Source organism: Hesperophylax consimilis, chromosome 13 (genome assembly GCF_061612785.1).
Source record: "Hesperophylax consimilis isolate HC1 chromosome 13, BYU_Hcon_1.0, whole genome shotgun sequence".
Taxonomy (NCBI): Eukaryota; Metazoa; Arthropoda; class Insecta; order Trichoptera; family Limnephilidae; genus Hesperophylax; species Hesperophylax consimilis.
Genome location: NC_142848.1, coordinates 26,478,647 through 26,500,448, shown reverse-complemented (window position 1 = coordinate 26,500,448; position 21,802 = coordinate 26,478,647). Strand labels below are relative to the sequence as shown.

At 36.4% G+C, this 21,802-nt stretch overlaps 1 protein-coding gene across 2 annotated transcripts; it reads right to left on the bottom strand.

Annotated features, from left to right (window-relative positions):
- Positions 1-3,813: 3,813 nt before the first annotated feature.
- Positions 3,814-21,579, bottom strand: LOC149418681 (cytochrome P450 CYP12A2-like). 2 transcript variants are annotated; one of them, XM_089638918.1, is made up of 9 exons: positions 21,205-21,579; positions 15,760-15,977; positions 13,552-13,685; positions 12,325-12,437; positions 11,687-11,803; positions 10,777-11,055; positions 8,055-8,226; positions 5,733-5,981; positions 3,814-5,525 (listed from the first exon to the last, which is right to left on the bottom strand). In XM_089638918.1, exons 1-9 carry the CDS (start codon positions 21,324-21,326, stop codon positions 5,199-5,201), a joined length of 1,731 nt encoding a protein of 576 aa, XP_089495044.1. In that variant the 5' UTR covers positions 21,327-21,579; the 3' UTR covers positions 3,814-5,198. The 2 variants fall into 2 exon arrangements, with proteins under 2 accessions (XP_089495044.1, XP_089495045.1); XM_089638919.1 differs by lacking the exon at positions 15,760-15,977 and having other exon boundaries at positions 21,205-21,327.
- Positions 21,580-21,802: the final 223 nt, after the last annotated feature.

Here is a 21,802-nt window from a genome sequence, read left to right as displayed (position 1 = left end):
TCTAATAGGTGAAGTGCCTTCCTTCAAGTAAAATTTAAGGTTTCATTGCACTTCTGTCTTCTTTCACGTAATAAGAAGGCATAGGTGTCAAAGCATGTTAAAGTCGGGTTAATATCAGTGAATCATTTCACTAACGCAATACCTACCTTATTCTAGGCTGCCAAAATGATGTGAGGTATGGCATGACGATAATCACGCTCTGGAATGATTAAGGACGGGTTGTTTCGGAGTATTTGAACAATTCATCAAATTTCAACGTTCATTTTCAAGTTCTGTGAAAGATTTTTTCAAGTTCTGTTTTTATTTCAGTTTTGTCAAGCAACTAGCCTATAATGATATAATAACAGAACTTGAATTGGACTTTCACAGTACCCAGAAATGAACGTTGAAATTTGATGAATTGTTCAAATACTCCGAAACAACCCGTCCTTAGACTTTCTATTATTCGAGAAGCCTTCGGTATACAACCCGGATTATTCTTTATTTAAACCAACCAAAAGAGGTGGCTCCATGGCATGTGATATAAAATCATTTTAAAAAGGTTTCTATACTAAGGTCCTTGTTAGGACGCTACGTTATCAAGCAGGGAGGGGATCAGATCAGGAGCACCAAAATTCACCCTTCGCGACCAAAGATTATCGAGCACGGGAAGGAATACATGAGGTTAATTAATACGCTGTAATTCAAGAATCGTGTCTCCCGCACGACAATGGCGTTGTAATGGCTAAATAGCGTATGTAGTGTGCTAATTAGCATATTGTGGGTTCTTCCTGGCAGAAGTCTTCTTTTTGTGATTGCCATAACACTGGCGTTATGCATTCTGTGTATAGGTAGAAACAAGACGGGATGCCAATGTCCATAGGTGCGATTTGCAGTAGTATGAGTGAACGAAGTTTGCAAACTTATGTGTGCACGCGGTATCATTCTAATTATGGTTTATGGCCCATCTTCCTTTTTTTATTACCTTTTTACAACCTCTTACCTATTACCTCTTGCCTCTTACCTGTTACCTCTAACCTCTTTATTTCTCTTTATCTATGTATGACACGAACCCTTACTTCATGGGATAAATACCCATCTTTAGTTCTTACCGCCGCCCCGGAAATCATTTATTGGAAAACCAACACCTCTGCCATAAGTCACCCCAAGTGGTTCGCTACGTTTGGTGATTTAACAGGGGTGCCCGGGTTCGTCGGGTGAGGTGATACATCTGCCCAGCACCTACGTCGCGTGCCAGATCAGGAGAGACTGGTTTAGGGAGACCTTTTACCTCCCCAACTGGTCTCCCCACCGCAGCGAGAGGGATATATGAATACGTCACTCCTGGGCATACTGATCCCTAGATTCCTACCCACCCCTCATACCTTTTTCCTTCAGAGAACTTCTTCTCCTTCCTCTCCTTAAAAAGATCCCCAAAGAAGACATAGGCCCTGAGGGAAATTATTTTCCTCAAGTTTAACGATAAAGCTTTATATTTATGTGAAAGTCACTTTCACTTTGACTATAACCTACGTACATTCAACAGTGCGCACGTAAAAAAATCGCTCCTCAAAACTAATCTTATTACACAATTAATAAATCATAAAAATCGTTCAATCCGTCGGTTGATTTAAACCTAAACGGCTTTCTTACAGTGATTTTATGTGAATAAGGTCTGTGAACTGACAGTGATTGAAATCGTCAAGTTAATCCAACACTGACCGGTCAGTGGTTGAGTGGGCATAGCGCTTGGGTCTCACCCGAGCGTCGCGTGTTCGATTCCTCGGCTGGCTAAGTCCTCCATCACAACACAAGCAACATTTTCGGCTTTCTGTGGTGGTAGTAGGAGATTTTCAAACATTGTTGGGTTATTCGTGACCCGGGAATGTTTGTCTTTCTTTTTAAAATAAAAATAAAAAAATTTGTTCCTGTAGGAAACTATTTGACCTATTAGGCCATTGCAATTAGCGCCAAAAAGGGGGTCGCGATCGTAATTATTCCAGTAGTCCCAATTTATTTTATATGTTTTATAAACTGGTCCCCTGATGTAAAATCTGAGTTTCCGACCTTGGCGCACCTGTGCTCGCGCCGCCATTTTGAAAAAACTGGCTGAAATCGCACCAAAATCTAGTTTTTCCCAAATATCTCATTTCCAATACAAATTCCGGCTAAAGTAGCTAGTAGTAAGTATAATAGAACATAAAATTACCTACAACTTTTGTATAAACAATTTTCTTCTATTTCCAAAAGGTACCGAGGTAGAAAGTCGTAAAGGTGCATATATTTTTAAAAAACAAGTTTTTTGCGCGACTAGGTTTGGTTTTTTGTAAATACCTCGTTTCCAATGGAATTTCATGAAAATTTTATTGTTACCAATTATATAGAGCATAAAATTTCCAAAAAGATGTGCAACTTTTGTGTTTACATAAATTTTTTTACCGATATAAAGTATAAACAAATCTAGGTAGGTACGCACAGAAAATCTATGACGGTTTATTATCATGTTATTAGATTTTTGTTTGCATTTTTAAATATATACATGTACAAATTTACTAGAGGGCACATCGGTATGGTGGGGGCTACCCCCCCCCCCCTACCTCCTTCTACTCCATTTGTGAGGGTATCGAGTCATTCTGTGGTATTGAATCGGGAACGTCAGAGCAACATGTAGAGATGGTTTAGAGATGGTTGGAAAGGGTTTTTTGTATTTCTAAAATGTGTGTATCAAAAAAGCCATTCATTTGATTTTAAATTAAAATCAAACTTAAAGTAATTCAGAGATCAAAATTATTAAATAAAAATGTTGTTTTCTCTTAAATATGATTTAAGATTTTCACGGCCAAAAGTATTTTTGTTATTTGTTTTTGGGGTGTTATGCCGTGTTGCGCTAACTCCTTCTTTACCCAACGTTTCGGACAACATTGCAGTGTCCATCATCAGGGCAGATGTGTTTATTTGATAAACACATCTGCCCTGATGATGGACACTGCAATGTTGTCCGAAACGTTGGCTAAAGAAGGAGTTAGCGCAACACGGCATAACACCCCAAAAACAAATAACAAAAAAGTTGTTTTCTCTTGTTTCTTTAAAACGAAACTGCCAAGTAGAGTGTCAAACTGAAATGAATGACGTGACAAACAAATTCTGAAGACATAGTTAGCAGTTTGGTGTTGCCATAATAATGAAAAAAAATCAGCCAATTGAATAAATTTCCACAATATTTTGCAACATATCTTTCTTTTCCATGCACCGCTTGTTAAAAAAAAGCTATAAACCAAAAGATTTATAGTACACATATATTTATCAAGCATAACTTGTTCTGAACTGGAAGTAAGTACTCGTAATCGTCCTTAGGAGGATCAAATACAGTCCTTCCAACTACTGCTAGCCATGCGTCCTATGCACTGGGCTAAGGACTACAAAGGTTAGACAATTATGGGCATTGTCACTTAACAGGAATAAAGTCCAATAGTAAAAAAATAATATTATAAATTTCACAGCTGTGTTGTCATCTTTTATCAGCACTACTTCAGACGCATATCATTCCAATGTTTCATGTTTTAATTCCTCTTGTGATATAGCATACCCTTCCAATGTATTATATTTCCTTCCTCATGTGTTATTGCATATTATTATCCTTCCAACATTTCATATTTTCTTTCCTCATGTGATGGCGCATATCCTCTTAACAGTTCATATTTTCATTATTCACGTGATAACTGACTTAAAAATAACACAATATTAATAAGTATAAAATAGCAATGACTATTCAGCTACATTAATAATTAAAGAGAAAATGTTTGAAAAAAAAATGTATACATACATATATATAAATCAATAAAAACATTTGGTAGTAAAATCTACAGTTTATTTAGCAACCCAACTTTACCAGAGCCATAAGAGCCCTGGAGACGGTCAATATAAAATGTTAACAAAGCTTAAATGAAAATTTGAATCATATGCCGTCATTGAAAAATGCTTCAATTACCCCTGTAAACGATCAATTTATTGGTTGCATCAATGAGCATCATTAACATTAACAACCTCCAGGGAGCTTTAGGCAGGCTTGACATAAAGCTGAAATTGTGCATGTGCTGTAGCGATGGGTCACAACTCATTTTATTAAGAGCGGGAGCCACTGTACCAACTCAATATTTTCGTAAAGCTCAAAGAGTCGACAGCTCAATTGAATGGAAGCCGTGAGCTCAGAGCGTATGCGCAGTGAAAATTGTTTGCTCGCCCAAAATTAGTCGTCCGACATGGTTCCCCCGCTACAGCTCCCTCAAAACGGCTCCCAGCATAAGCGTATGAATAATCGTACAACTCTTGGTACCGGTACACCGACTTGTACAGTGAGAAAATTAATATGCAGGTGGAGGTGTAGGTATATATGTCCAAGTCCAGCCGTCGGACTTGCAGACGCTGTTCATGTCTCCGATTGTGTAATAACAATTAATACTTGGATAATTTGAATGGCACTATTTGTCTAAAATATCTCCTGATAAAAAGAGTAACTGTTTAATTGAGCTGTGGTACGGTTTACCAGGAGTCATACTGATATGAATCATCAAAAAGAGCTGGCTCAATTGTGTGGCTCATTCATGAATGACTCACTGCTAGATTACAGTTCTGTAATCTATTTACATAGGAAAGAACCTCTAAATCTCTTTTTGCTTTTACATAACAACTTAAGTAAATACAGTGCTTGGAAAAAGGGTTTTTACAGTCAAACTGTATCACAATTAAAAATTTGTACATTGTTACATGATCCTAAAACGGAATCTCATCTTTATAAATATATTTTAACATCTGATGTGATATCTATGATATTAGGTATAAATATATTTTAACATGTGATGTGATGAAATATCTATACTTTGAAAAACTACTGTCACTAATTTGTTTTAAACTTACACATACATAATACAATAGAGTGGCGTTATCTAAGCATTACTAAGCACTTTTATATTTATAATTATTGATTTTGTTATGAGAAGATTAAAATTATCTTCAGCACCTAATGAAAATACAGATATAGAACATGCTATTAAATAAATGCATTAATCGCTGTAGCGGATTTAATCTCATTTTTTAAAAGCATAAAAGTTATAATAAAATAAACTGAGAAAAATTACATAAATCGAAATAAGAAGAAAGAAGAGTGAAATGTAAATTAGATACCACAGATAAAATATCACAGTGTGAGTTTTTTTAATTGCTTAAATGTCTTTGAAGATGAAATTGAAAGGTCCCTTCAGATAGTTGATGCTCGTGGTTGCTTTCTGCGGTGGTGGGCCATCCCAAGAGATGTCGAAGTTCCTGATGAATTTGACCAGAGCTACTTCTAGCTCCAGTTCTGCAAATCTCCTGCCGATGCATGATCTGGAGCCAAAGCCAAAGGGCATTGTGGAGAATGGATGAGCGTTCTTGTAGAAGATCTCGGAGTCCACATTCTCACGGAGCCATCTCTCGGGGATGTATTCCAGAGGGCGGGGGAACTGCTCCTCTAAGATGGAGATGAACATGTGTACGAAGATTATGTTGGTCTGTGAATCAAAAAGAAACAATTAAGGAAAGGGCGCATAAATTTGTTCGACAATTTAAGCTTATTCCGTTAACTATTAAATTAATTAAGAAATTTATTATTTTGGTTGTATTACATTACTTCACTTTAATATTTTCTTTCAATTGTAACATGTTGTTAGTTTTATCCTAGTCTGCAAACAAACCATAGTGCAAAAGTGAGAACTCACCCCTTTAGGAATCCTATATCCAGAGAGCACTGTATCCTTGGTCAGGATCCTCATGGTGCCAGGAGCGACAGGGTAGATCCTCGCACCCTCCTTGATGCAAGCTTTCAGATATGGCAGCTGGTTCAGATGATCCACTTTCAGCTCCGAGGACCGGTTCGGTAGCAGCGCAGCGATATCCTCACGAAGCTTGTCTTGCTTGTCACTGTTGTTTGCCAGGTGGTAGAGGATGTTTACAAGTGTTGTGGATGTCTAGAATAATACAAAGTTTAAAGGTACTACTTTCAGGACATTGCAAGATTAGGAGAACAATGTAAATGTTGGAAATGGAAAGCACTGACAGTTGTATGAAATGTGAAGAAGGTGAAGAAACACATATTATAACAATGGGAATAAGGCTCAGATACATTTGGAATCAAGTTTTAAAACCTTGAGACATCACCAGACACCCAATGGCACACCTAGTGAAGTTCCTTATGGTGAACAAAAGTTACATAAGTGACGTTTTTCAAAACTACTTAAAATAAAAGTTGTTGGTTGTATGTCGATATTTTTTTGAATTTAAATTATCAATCACAGCTTTTGGTCATATATGACCCTTAAACACTGGAGGGGATAATATTACAGTTTATTAATATTACCGACAGTACAGTTACAGTAATCAAATTTTTTGCACAGCCATACTAATACATACTTGAATGTTAAAACTTGTGTACCCAGAACAACAATTACTTTGAATATAAAAATAATGACAATAGGTAAGATTATATGTATTTTTACACTAAATGCAACACATCTCGCACAATCTGAGATTGAGTCTTCAATTTATACGTCGTTTTACAGTTCCTCCAATAAGAGTCAAAGTAAAATTAAAAGTGTAGACGCCTTAGTAGTTAGGTAGGCGGTCAATGTAATCAATAATCTCTAAATAGTATAAAACATAGTCACTATTCGCATCTGTCTGTTTGTGCGCTTAGTATGTACTTCTAAACTACGCAACGGATTTGATAGGGTTTTCACTATCATTGAGGGAATTTCTTCCGGAAGGTTTATACATATATCAAACATGCTTATTGAATGAATAGAAAGTAAAGAAAAGTCGATGCTTTATAATCAAGTCATATAAAAAATATTTTCGGGGGCTTGCATAGCTAATGCTGGCTAAACCTACGTACAAAATCATGTTCTACGGAAATGTATATCTTAAAAAGGCCTGACAACACCAAAACTTTACCCCAAACCATTTATAAGTCCCTGAGCAACGCCGGGTACACGTCAGTTAGTATTCAGATGATTTGTATTTTTGTGTAGCTCCGTTTTTATGAAAAATAATCTCAAGGGCGATGTGTTTGTACTGTTAGTTTTTTTTTTTTTTTTTTTATATTTACTCCACACAGGAGGCCCTGACGAAAATAATTTCCCTCAGGGCCTATGTCATCTTTGGGGATGCTGTGTGGAGGGTCTTTTTGTGGAGAGGAAGGAGTGAACATGGGTCTTGAAGGGTCCCATGTTGTAGGAGGGAGGAAACACAGAGGCCGGCAGTTCGTTCCACAGCCGAGCTGTTGAACTTAAGAACGAATCGTAGAAGCGACCCGTTCTCATGTGACAAGTGTCAACTGTGTACAAATGTTGGGCGCGCGTTTGGCGTGTATCCCGACTACGCACCGGTGCCGAAGGGATCAATGACGCTAGTTCCTCAGAGCATCTTCCATTGTAATACCGATAGAACAAGGACAGCATACCTACCTGACGCCTGTGCTCTAAAGATTGCAGTCCGTTTGTTAAGATTGGGGAATCTATCAAACGGACCGCCCGTTTCTGCACAGAGTCAAGGGTTTTTTTCAGGTATTTTGGGGCTCCGGACCAGAGATGGCTGCCAAATTCGACAGTAGGGCGCACTTGCGATTTGTACAGGGTGAGCAGTTGTGTACTATTAAAGCATCTGCGGGCCCTGTACAGTACGCCCAGCTTCTGAGAGGCCAACTTTACTCTGGCTTCGATGGAGCCCCCGTACCTGAGCTGGTCACTTATAGTTACACCAAGCATATCAATGGAAGGCCTGTTCGGAAGATTGCTTCCGTTGAAGGAGACTAGATTATCATTTGTTAGGTATTATCGGAGCATTGCAAATTTGGCGCCCGGAACGGACTACTCCAATTGCGCCCTCATACGGCCGCCCTGTGTCTGTCCTCCTGCGCTATCTCAGTCAGAATGTAGGAAGGTACTGAGACACGTGAGACAGTAGTGAATAAGGAACTTGGCTATACTGTCAAAGGAATAAGTTGAAAAATGAAAGATGTACCCATGGCTAAACGAAATACTTACAGTTTCAATCCCAGCAAGCAGCATATCAGACACCATCACTACGGCAACCTTGGGATCAATATCTAGCAGCTTCTCCAAAACACTTATTTCGTGATTTTCTTCAGCTTTTACTCCAGATTCCTTCTTCTTCCTGATGTTTTCTATTGCTGCGCCAATGTGGGTTTGTGCAAGGCTGAACATACACAAAATAATATTGAAGTGCATGAAACATACCGTACTATGTACAATGAACTGTATTAGAGACAAGAGACACCAAAAGATGTTAAATTCAGGAGACTTGAGGAAAGTCTTTGGTGTGCCAAGGTTTGTTGAAATAAAACACTCGAACTGTTACGAATAACTGGTAAAAGGGGGTAGGTACAAAATTAAACTCAATTTCATTACCCTTTTGTATTTCCTCATTCCAGCAGAATGAAAGCAAGTGTTGATGCGATGGTGTTAGAAATAGCTATTGCCACTTTTAGCAACAATATATGAATTCTTCATTCCCAAATTCTTTCTCTCTCTAGTCCTTTAGTTTCACAACATTCCTCCAAATTAGGATGCCACAAGCTTCACTGTCTTTGAGCAGAGGAGACTCTTTTCGCATTTAATATCCAATAATTTAATATTTTTATTTCAAGAAATGAAAATTCAGGTCCACCGTAAAGTTTTGTTAATTTAATTTTTTGTTTTCTAAACATTAAAAGCTCTTGTTGTCTCTGTATCAAGCAGTAAATCATGTAAAACATAAAATCGTGGAAAAGCCCATCAGGGCGTTTATAATGAATAAAATATAACATCTAAAAAAACAAATTGAATTGACCATTCAAATGACATCTTTGAAAAACAATACATATATGTATATACACGGTGTCCGGAAACTCGTAGTACAAGCGGGAAACTGGAGAATCTACACCACATGGGGAACCCAAATAAACATAAAGTTTTTTGATTTGAGCATTTTCACAAAAAAAAAAAAAAAAACAAAAAAAAATATTTTTCAGCTATTTTAGGGTTAAAGTTTTTTCTGGTGATTAGGGTTGAACAACAGATGTTTTAACCCTGCAGAGCAGAAATATTTTATGATTACACCGGATTAAATGAAGGGTGATTTCAAAATAATGCTTCAAATCCGAGTTTCTTCATTTGTTTTACTTTCAAATAGTTTTAATTAGTTGGGTACTTTGATCTTCAGTAATAATTTAAAAGAATTTGATTTAAAAAAAAAAAAATAACTTCTAACTCGATTTACTCGATAACGAAAGCTCAAATCAAAAAAAAATATACTACAAAATCGACTCCAAATGTGATGTAGATTCACCAGTTTCCCGCTTGTACTACGAGTTTCCGGACACCCTGTATATGTACTTATGTGAATACCGCACAAGAATCCCAATTGCTCCCAACCGTCTCCAGCATCCCCGACTGGGATATGTTGTGAGACTGGAGGTAGTGAAAAGGGGTAGGAGGTGGGGAAGAGGAAGGATGGGATATACCTGGCTATGCAGATCTGGTCACCAAACACGGCTAAAGCCATTTGACGCAATGATTCAATTACGAATGGTGGTCTTACGCCAGGAAGATACTGAAATTTGCCGTAAATATACTGTATTATTATTTGTTCAAAATCTTAAAACTCCGAAAATTCTTCACCGATTGCATTGAAATTTTGACACAACTTTGCATTCGTATACGCGTGTGTTTTTATATAGATGTCACATACGACAGGTATAAACATGCTTTTTTGAAAAACAGCGCTATCTGTTGGACAAACATGCTTTTTTTTTTAAATAACTCCATCTGTTGGACGTAAAAGCAACATGTGCTATTGTTTTTCTATCAGCTAGTTTTAAATAAATAAATTGTGAAATAATAAAAATTATTGTGCAAGCCGGGATTTGAACCCAACACCTCCGGATTGCTAGTCAAGACCCTTACTCCTCGAACACGGAGGCCATCAGAAATTTAGTATGAAAGAGACAGCACGAGAGAGAAAGAAGAAAGGACAACATAAGAGTGGCAACGGTTGTCCAATATCTTTTCTTCATCACCAGTTACTCGTTAAAATACATTGTGTTGGTTATTACAGTCTATCCACTGCTCTTCCGCCAACCCAATTTATAATATAATTTATTTATTTATTTATTTATTTATTTATTTAAACGCCCATTGGGCTTTTACATACATTGTTATTACATTAACTATGTGACATTGAAAAGTTTACGTACATATATAAATAAAATAGTTATTATATCTGTAGTACATAAATGTTTTACAAATAATACAGAATACCATTATGGAGAACAGTTTTTTTTTTCTTTTTTTACTTACTTAGAAAAATAAATGGATTGAAATTAATCAGCATTTATAGGGACTTAAAATCATATTCGAATTGTTATTTAAATTACAATATCAATTTGTAAAGTTAAAACATATATATTAAAGTTAAAAAGTCATAAAAGAAGTCATAAAAGAAAAGAGTGAAAAAACAGAAGCTAAAAAATGGGTTTTTTACTATGGAGTGGAGAAGTCATACATATCAGCAAAGTGTTTATGTAGATTTCGTTTGAGCACTGCTACGGAATCTCTAAATATATCAACAACATTACCAAATTTATTACCAAAATTTTGTATTCGATTTAACGATATGTGCGCATGATAATTAGATTTGAAATTGTTACAGAAAAAGGTGGAATTTTGTCTCTTAATGTTATAAAGATATAAAACATATTGAACTCACTTTAACTGATCATCATAAATCTTCATTGCTTTCTTGTATGTGGGTGTGGCATAATATTTCCATATGCTGGGTTCAAAGTCCATCTTCTCTGTTATGGTAAAGACATCTTGGGCATTCTGTACCATCTTCTGGGGAATGGAGTCTTCCGGCAGATTGTCAGACAGACAGCCTAGACGAGTGTCCAGTGCGAGGGCCGCTATGGATTCAAGTGCCCACTTGTTGGTCTCATTCATTATGATGTCGCCAATTTTGTTGTCAGCGTCGCGCATTCTTTTTATCCTGTTATATAAGAATTTGTAAATAAAAGTGGGTGTGAGCTCGAGCTAATAGAAAGAAGGAGGTGGGCCACTCAAAAGTGTCGCCAAGGTCTTTCACCTCATAGAATAAAGAATAAAACTAGAAGTGCCTTCCATCCAAATTAGAATGGTAACGAATATTTCAACTAGCCCAGCGCTCCGTCTAACACTCGCCTGACGCTGTAGATCTCCAACCCATTTGAATTTTGTAAGCAAAGTTTTATATTGGATCTATTAAGATCACGAAACGCGCCCACAAGGCACTTTTGTGTTAATCTTTTTACTATGGTTCACCTATACTACTGCAAATCGCTTCTACGCAAAACGGCAGCCCGTCTTTGTTTATATCTACTCAACAAATGAATAGTCGCTTGTTTGCAGTAACGGCTCTGTCATTAATGCCATGTTTATATTCAAATTCAAAGGATTCCTCTGCATAATTTTCTAGCCTCAAAAAGTATTAAGTTGCCAATACATAGTCCCATCGTAACCAATCACATAATATTATGAAATAATAAATTTAGAAGAGAATGATTCAAACCTTACGAGATACTTCCGATAGTAGAATTTGATTATAAAATAATGTGAAAAATCATTTAGAACAATGAACTTACTTTTCACAAAAATCTGTAGCAATAACATCCACTGGTTTAAGATACTGTTTTACCATTTTGGGCTGCATCATGATGGAGTTTACTTTGTTCCTGAAAGTGTACCAATCTTGTCCACTACTGAAAACAAACACATATTTCTGATTTTCTTACTGTATATTTTTTCGATTCAAAATTATTAAATTGATCATTGATCAACTATTTTATTCCTTGGATAAATTAAAAGTATGTCAAATATGGATATATTTCATCAATTGTTAATTATGCTAATTGTATATGATGAAATGTGGTGTGATATGGTTAAATATGGTAAAAATTGTATTGGAATTTCGAAAACAGTTATTTAACTTTTTTACTTCTAAAATCATGTAGAATCATCACCCCCGAAGCTAGCGCACTTTACCCCCGGATACCCTGTATTTTCATTTGTAGATTAATTTACATTTCGAAGATCATTTTGTTCATTATAACATTCATCTTATCCATTTGGACAGTAATTTTGTCCATTTGTATATTCGGTGGAAGATTATACTAGATTTGCAGTATCGCATGCCAAACAACGATATTATGGTAATATACTGTAAGGTAAATAACATTAAAAATGTATTGGTATAATAATGAAATAGAATAATAATGCTTACGAAGTTAGAAGTCCCTTTGAATTCTCAAACACTTCTTGTCTCATGTTGTCCCGGAAGTACGACATACTTCGTAACATATCTCTTTCGGGAATTATACTCTCCTGTTTATAGATCTAAAAATAACAAGACTAAACCTATAGGAAAGTGTATCAAATGGTGCAAAATACAGTCACTAAACCAGTGGCAAAATACATTATCATCATCATCACGACAAATGTAGTTCACTAGCAGCCGTCCCTCGCCACTCAGCTGCAGTACGCAGTCCTTCCCTTTCTGCTCCAATCCTTTTCTACGCAGTCTCCTCATATCTTCTTCGGTCTCCCTCTGGTTTGCTTCCACTCAGTCATAATGTTTAGTGCCCTATCATCTGATATTATTTCTGCAGAACCAGTCATACACATCCAAATTGGTATACTTGCCCTAACAAGAAATCTGTGTATCATTTAGATGAGATGGAGGCAAATCACGTGACCATATTTTTAGCAGTAGCAGGGTTTTAAAAAGCTTTGAATAAACTACAACATTAGTAGTACATTGACCGCCAAAGAGCGCACATTGAAATAACCAGACCCTGCCTAGGAAAGTAAAGTTCTCTAAAGTAAGGCAAAGGTTTACAGCACAGTACATTGTGGGACTTTCCTACGCAGGATCTGAATGTTCGTTTTTAAACGAACCGTCTGACATATCGACGCTAAAAATGAGTGAGGAGGGTAAATTATAACACATTTTTAAAAGTGCCTAACTAAATAGTGTAACAAAATATTCAATTTCGGAAACAAGCCCGAACTTTTGTTCATCCGATTTGGGATTTGTGGTTTTTTTACGCAGCCAGTAATTTGTGCGCCATTGTAAAAAAGAACTAGTAATTCATAAGCAGATTTTATTTTTGAGGATGGAATAGAAATATTACAATGCGAGTTGCCTTAATACTGTCAGATTAATTTATTGACAAATCACAGGAAGAGAGATGGTCATGCCACCTCCCGCGCTCTGCACATATAGTTTGTTCCCCTTTCAGTGATTGACTGGTCTATCACTATGAATGTCTATGGGTACAGCCCATCGCAGTCTTTGGAACCTATATAGTCTTATGTTGGTCTGATGCTCAATTGATCAAATTAATTTCTGTCTGTGAAATAACCCATTAAAAAATTATTTAACCATGCCGGGTTTTGAAACTCAATCTGGAGTCAAGGGATTACTGATGTTGAACATGTCGTTAATTACCGTTTCTATGTCCTGTGGAGAGAGTAAGTAAACGGCGTTGGGCATACTAACGACTCCGTCTAGTTTAACAACATCTCCATACTGTTTCCTCATAATAGTTAAGAAATCATTAACTTCCATATTGTAATATTCCCCTGAAACAAAAAAATAATAATTTTTTTAGCCTTTGAAGAGTAATCATGCTGACTGTCTCCGAGCTAAAACCACAGACAAGCTGCACAGACTCAAATCGGTGAAGCCCATGAAAGTTATGCATTTGGTGTCTGTAGGTGGAAAAAAAGCAGAGCGCTGCTGTGCTTAGATGTGATTAGCAGTAATATGGAAAAACTATGTTGGCAACATGCGTTGCATGTGTGGCTTCATATTTAAAATTTTCTCTTGTTTCTATTATCTATGATTACAGGTGATACAGTCAAAGTATAAGTTAATATATAACTTTAAAAAATAATTAAATAATATATTTAGAACTTTATACTTTATTTCTAAAGAATCTCACTAATCCAGAACATAAAATATTGTAAGAAATAATTATAAGCAATAATAATTAGTCGCCTGAAATATCAATACAAATTGAAAATATCTCCCGAGTAAAAATAAATGCCGCCAACGGGAATTGAACCCGTACCTTCTGATGTCCGGTCAGGTGCTCTGAACCACTGAGCTATGTCGGTTTATTTCAAACCCGCCAAATAATTCAATATTTACTAGTACCTCAATCAACGTATTGATGTAGATAACAATAGGAAAACATTATGTCATTATTTTGCTACCACTCTAACTAGATTATTATTGTTAAATTCATACATGTATGTAGGAAATACAAGATTATGACCAGATACTGTCAAATCACTCATTTTGTAAATGATGGCCTACACTGGCTTCAAGTCACAGATGGACAATCTTACTCAGAGGCAACTCATGCTGAGGTCAAATGTGTGCGTACGTATGATATCTGTCGTAATTATAGCATATTTATTTATCTATACTGAGTTCCTACAAATGTTACATATATGGGAGAAATATCCATTTATAAAAACTCAATTAATATACAAATAGGTACATAAAATTACTAAGACCTGTATACATATATCAGTTCCAGAGAGAAATCGCATGTGATGTCATCCTTCCAGTATCTTCAGTATTTTTCATTTTCATACTTGACGCGTAAGAAGCTTTCTGTGACTAATTTATACTTATATAGTTTATTTAGTAACTAAATAATGTCATTGATCCCTTCTGCACTGGTGACATTCTTCTTCTTTCGTATGGTGGGGGGGTCATAGGGGGACATCTAGGTCTGCGAGCCATTCTAGGGCCTCAGGCGTCGCCATGTGAACCTCATCAATTCCGCCGGGGAATGAATGGAGCGAACACAACCATTGCGTGTGCCAACTGCCACACGCAACGGTTGTGTCCACCGCGCTGTTCGCGATGCCACCGGAAAGTTATTGTTACCGCGCGTGTAGGTAGTGCAGTGAGTGAAGCGGATACCAAATTAATTGGGCCTCCAACCACAAACTATGCCACTATTTAAGGGACCGAAGACCGGTGTACTGAAGTTCAAGCCATTTATTTTGGCCCAGTTTGAGACGCAGTCAATGTCACGTTGAAGGAGAATACAGTCGAGATGGTTTTTTATTGAGCGATATAGTTTCAAGTCATCTGCAAATAGTAAATACAGCGAATGTGTGATGACTGAACCAATATCGTTAATAAAAATCAGAAACAGAAGTGGTCCAAGGATAGACCCCTGAGTAACTCCAGAAAAAACTATGAATTCAAAAGAACTGGAACCCATTATAATAAACAAACTGTCTACGATTTTGAAAATATGAAGCAAAAAAACAGAGTAGTCTTTTGGAAAAACCAAATGAAGCTAGCTTATTTAGAAGAATGTCCGATAGGTCTCCCGGCCAAGGGGAATCGATAAATATCGGGGAACAATTACAAATATTGTCCTTGAATATTGAGGGAACCTTTCGATCAAAGGTGGATTTCCTACTCAAAATACTCACGGGTGACATTAGCCACATGGGAATGGGTCGTTTCCACAACTTGTTCTCGTTTTCAACAGCTCAGCTGTGGAATGATTTGAAAGCATCTGCGGTTCTTCCCTCCTACCCAAGTTCACTCCTTCCTTCTCCCCAGCAGCCCCAAAGATGACATTAAGTGTGGAGTTAGTATTCAAAAAATATATATGTTTCTAACCGATTTTAGGCAAAAATCTCCATGTGTTTCCGATGATAGGCAGTGCCTTTGGTCCCGGCATTTGTTTAAATGGTTTAGCCTTCTCCCATACTGCCCTGCTCACGTGACACGTGGGGTCTGACTCTTCGGTCCTCTCCTTTCCCTTCGGCACGTGCGCAGGACATTCCTCCACCGCGTTGGGAGATGTTTGTTGTTCGGGACATGATTTGTTGAAGAGTCTGAAATAAATATCACGAGTCAAGCATTCCCAACCACTATTTCCTGCAATTAAACTATTTTCATGCGGTCGAATAGCAGCTAGGTAGATCGGTGTCAATTGATGTCACTCAACTCAATTTGAACTATGCCACCTCAATCGAACAAACTACATACATGTATCTACTTGTGTATACATTTAGTTACATTACATACACGCCAAATCTCATTCGTTTTTTTTACATTAGCTCACCCTGAGTAAAAAAAAATTCTCAGGGCCTTTTTTATCTTTGTGGATACTGTATGGATGGGTCTTATTAGAAAAATGAAGGAGATGGAAGTGCTGGGAAAGAAAAGGTATGAGGGGTGGATCCAGAAGAAGGGGTTCAATGTGTCCAGGAGTGACGAATGTATGAATCCATCCCTTTCGCTGCAGTGCCAGGCGATGGGTCGAGAGTCAGGCTGGAGAAGTCAAAGGGTCTCCCTCAACCAGTCTCTCCTGCTCCAGCCAAATGGTAGATGCCAAGACCTAGACAAACCACAAGAGCCCAGGCACCCCTCCTAAGTTATCAAACGTAGCGAGCCACTGGGGGTGACCAATGGCAGATTATCCAATAAATGGTTCCTGGGGCGTCTGTACCCATACCCGCCTCCCAAATTGATTTTATGTTGACAATGAAAATCAGTGCTATAAATCACAATATTATGTAGTTCTACCATTAATAGTTTGTAATGAACAATCATTTCAAGTAATAAAAAACAAACAAACGCATCAAGCCATTTCAACACGGGGTAAGGTAGAGAATCCTCCAAAAAGACATTCGGCTTGTCATACAACTCTGTCTTGGCACACACTCCTTGCTTCTTTCACATTCAGCCTCATTTGTAACCCCATCCGACATCAACATTCACTTTCGCATCATATATTCTCTCCTTGCACCTTTTTTATGGTTAATCTAAGGCTAAGAGCAGTCGAAACAGTCAGTATTCAAAACCAAAACTAACGAACAAGAAAGATATTGGGTAAATATGGATATAAACTGAGGGAACTCTAGTAGGACTAATAACAAGGCAATATCACCTCAGGAGACACTGTAGAAGCTTGGTTACAATGCTTCATCGATGATGTCGTTGGGAAGAAAGCTCAGACATCTGTTGTGAAACCAGGAGACATCGCCAAGCATCCAATAATGACAACCCTGCAGAATTTCATTAACCTTTGGAACGCCCCGCGACCTAATACCTCGGAAATGTGCCGAGTGTAAAAATCCCACTAGTAATGTCAGATATCCATATGGATACGTCCGCATTCAACGGATACAAACTTTTCGTAACAATAAGGATATTCCGAAGAACAAACGATTAAAGGAACTGGGCTAATTTGAAAGGAATACTGTGAAGCATGGGAGATAGTACTATGGTCTGAAAGGGGTGCAGCCCCTCTCTATACCGAGAATAATAATGTCAATATTAATATGAAATATTGGTTTAGATATTCTATATTCAGTTGTTTAGCAGTTGGTTCAATTTTTTAAAAATACTCACTTGGATTATTCATCTGTTATAGTTAAAAGTTCATGTCATAGGTCAAAGCTAAGAAGAACCTAATGAAATTAATAAAAAATGACAAAGCAGCTATAGAATTCTTCGGGAATCTGAAGATAGTCACAAAAAAATGTTTGGAACACTTTGAATATACCTTTTATGCTAAAAAGCATAATAATGATACATAATTCTTTTGATATTCAGTGAAACATAGTAATGTTTTGTTTACTTTCGATTTGTTCTCTTTTGTGAAACTAGCAGAAATTTCCAAAGTGGGTATTGCATCCCCACTCAATTATATTTTCATTTTGACTAGGTTCTAGTTCTACGTCTAATATAATTGATTATATTTTTGGTGTATGTAAAAAATTATAAAATTCACGTGATGATTAAAAAAATTGTAATAAATAAATAAAAAATGGGAAAAAATTATTGCATCAAATGTTACACCGGCTTCTTATTGGTTTAAAATATAAAAATGTTAATAAGAAAATATGGGAGGCCATGAGACGTAATGCTTTAGTAAAGATAAAACACCAAACAGGAAACAGGGAACAAAGAAGGGAATGCTTAAATTATGATAAGTAGACTTTTGAGTGAGATTTGCATGTTTTTTATTGCCTTTTTAGTGCTGTTTTTACTCTCTCCGTGACTTTTATGTCAGACTGTGAAACAGTTTCAACAGAATGGAAATGTATTCACAAAATACAAACAGATTTTCTCAAGCAATTTCAGATGTTTTCATGCACTTTTAAAAGGTTGATTTTTTTCTGTAAATATACAGAAAATAAGAACACGCTTAGTAAGCACATTTTCTATTAAAAACACTTATATCAGTTAGATAATAATGAGAAGTAAGTATTTCAGTTTCCGGAAATGGAAAATAATACATTTTGGTAGCTGTTTCCTCAAACAGCTGAAACGGATAATTTAAAGCTTTTTTTTCGCGCAATATAACATAATAATATTGAAAAAGTAGTTTTTTTTATGTCAATGTTTTTTAGGTTAATTATATATATAGGTATATTTTTTGACATATTAAAAATGGCCGCCAAATAAAGCTGCTGCCACACGCAAAGCTCACATCAACTGATAATATAAAGCACAATAGCGCTCGCCATACAATCCCATACAGACCCGACACATGTAAAAAGATAACGCGCTATAAGTGTGGTTCTGAACTTCGCTAACCGAATTTATTTTACGTAATGGTGCTGCCACACGCAAAGCTCACATCAACAGATAATATAAAGCACAATAGCGCTCGCCATACAATCCCATACAGACCCGACACACGTAAAAAGATAACGCGCTATAAGTGTGGTTCTGAACTTCGCTAACCGAATTTATTTTACGTAACCGCTCCCGACGCGATATTTGAAAAGTTATGCGTCCCCCTCTCCGCCGTAAAAAGGAGAGGGGGTCATTTTAATTGCGGAGCTACCGACTAAGTTCCGTGTTCCCTTTGACAGCCATGACATAAGCAGTCTAATAATGCATTTCTTATTTATTATGTTAGCTCATATCGTCATGTGTGCTAGTAAATTTAGAAACATAAAAAAAAACTTTATTTGGCAAACATACTTAACATATATTTAAAATATAAATATAATCAATATTTGAATTTGAAGTAAACAAATTTTCGCCCTTTGACTTTGACTTGAGCTTATTTTACAATAATTTATTATATGTCGCTTTCGTCGATCGGCGTGCGAACTGCGAATTTCCTGATTCGACGGAGAGGTTATGTGAAAATGCGCTATTTACGCGCAGGTTGTTTAAAATCTAAAAAGTTTATAAATAGCATTTATAATTATATAGTTGGCGGCATCATCATCTGAGGATGAGCTGTCCAACAGATCCAGCAATAGGCGACAAGTATCATCCATTTCGAAAACGTGCTCAAGCTGTCAGTAAGTAAAGTTGTCACTTTGACAGATGGAATTATGTTCCTCGGCCGCTCTCGAATTCAACTGACCCCCTCTCCTACCATAGGAAGAAATATTTGATAGCGTCGTGTGTCGGTAGAAAAGATGATGCGCTGTACATTAACTTTTGATGTGAGCTTTGCGTCTGGCAGCACCATAACCGCTCCCGACGCGATATTTGAAAAGTTATGCGTCCCCCTCTCCGCCGTAAAAAGGAGAGGGGGTCATTTTAATTACGGAGCTACCAACTAAGTTCCGTGTTCCCTTTGACAGCCATGACATAAGCAGCCTAATAATGCATTTCTTATTTATTATGTTAGCTCATATCGTCATGTGTGCTAGTAAATTTAGAAACATAAAAAAAAACTTTATTTGGCAAACATACTTAACATATATTTAAAATATAAATATAATCAATATTTGAATTTGAAGTAAACAAATTTTCACTCTTTCAAAATTAATCATATTTTTAATCTCAGTATGTTTATATGGTAATATCATTCGGTTTTTTGATAAAAGTTGGACGGCTTGGACGAAAGTTGAGCTTATTTTACAATAATTTATTATATGTCGCTTTCGTCGATCGGCGTGCGAACTGCGAATTTCCTGATTCGACGGAGAGGTTATGTCAGGTTATGTGAAAATGCGCTATTTACGCACAGATTGTTTAAAATCTAAAAAGTTTATAAATAGCATTTATAATTATATAGTTGGCGGCATCATCATCTGAGGATGAGCTGTCCAACAGATCCAGCAATAGACGACAAGTATCATCCATTTCGAAAACGTGCTCAAGCTGTCAGTAAGTAAAGTTGTCACTTTGACAGATGAAATTATGTTCCTCGGCCGCTCTCGAATTCAACTGACCCCCTCTCCTACCATAGGAAGAAATATTTGATAGCGTCGTGTGTCGGTAGAAAAGATGATGCGCTGTACATTAACTTTTGATGTGAGCTTTGCGTGTGGCAGCAGCTTTAACAATCGATTTTAATTTTAACGAACACATAGCACTCTTTTTAGGGTGAATTGCCTAATACAAAAAAAAAAATTAACGAAATAACTACAAAAATGCATGGTTTTTCATTTACGGAAACTGAAACTCACTTCTTATTATTACCTATTTAAGTGTTTTAAAAATAAAACGTGCGTATTAAAGAGTGTCTCTATTTTCTGTACATTTACCAAAAATAGATGTGATGAAAAATATTATTGTTAATATATTATAGTTACTTGTGTTACTTGTTTTGTTATTTCATCGGCGTCAACCATGTGTCAACTACGTCGATATTGGAGCCATTTATTTTAATTAATCATATTTTGGTAAACTTGTCGAATTCCGATGCATGGTTTAGTTTGGGTTATTTTAATAATTTGTGCGTATTTCCTAACCTTAAAACTTAACCTTTTCTTCGCCCACCACACACACGGTTATTTTTTGTAGTAATTAAGTTGAAACAAAGTTTAAAAAAATTTCATATTAAGCATGCAGTGGAATTTTTCAAGATAGATTCATGTTTTTAATCAAAGACATTATTTATAATTTGAAAAATCATCTCAATACATAATATATAAGTAGATATGTACTCCTGATTCCCAATGGGATGTAAACAACGTAATATTAAAAATAATAATAATAGAAATAGCTGAAGCTGAAAAGAAATATAAAGAAATCCAATATATAAATTTTCAAAATATTTCCAGTTTTATTGGTTACGTAACCAATGGTAAATTAACACAATTTGATTTATAAACACCTGTTTTTATTTAAACAACTAACCTGACACTTGTCACTAAGCTGACACTTGATACGCGGTTGTTTACCGCCGAAATTGAATTAATTCCAGTGTTATTTAGCACATTCTTAACACCAACGGCCACATAACGATTAAACTTCAACATATTCACAACACAATTGACATTTTCTAATTTAAACACGCCGTGAATCTAAATGACTAGTCACGATAAGTACACCAAATCTCAAACATCTTGGACGCCAACAAATTTTGACAGATACTGTCAAAATTTTGCGCTCTGCGATGCCGGGCGCGTCGAATCAAATCGAACTCCAATTTGTACAGTATCAAGTAGTTTATAAGTAATATTCAAAACCATTAAAAAAGTGACGTATTATTACTATCGTTGTAAAATGTAGTTCTGAATATGAAAGTACCTTTTTTGAGCTTCTAGTTAACTATAAATAAACTGAGCAAACAGAGTTTGTACCTACCCGTCCGCAAAGAATACAGATGCGCACATCGCGCGCGCTTCGTAAGCAAATCGTTTTTAGTGTCGGCCAAACTTTTTAACTTCACGGCACACGATGCGGCACACTTGCGAATGGGTTTTGTTCCGCGGCACATCATATAAAATGCCTT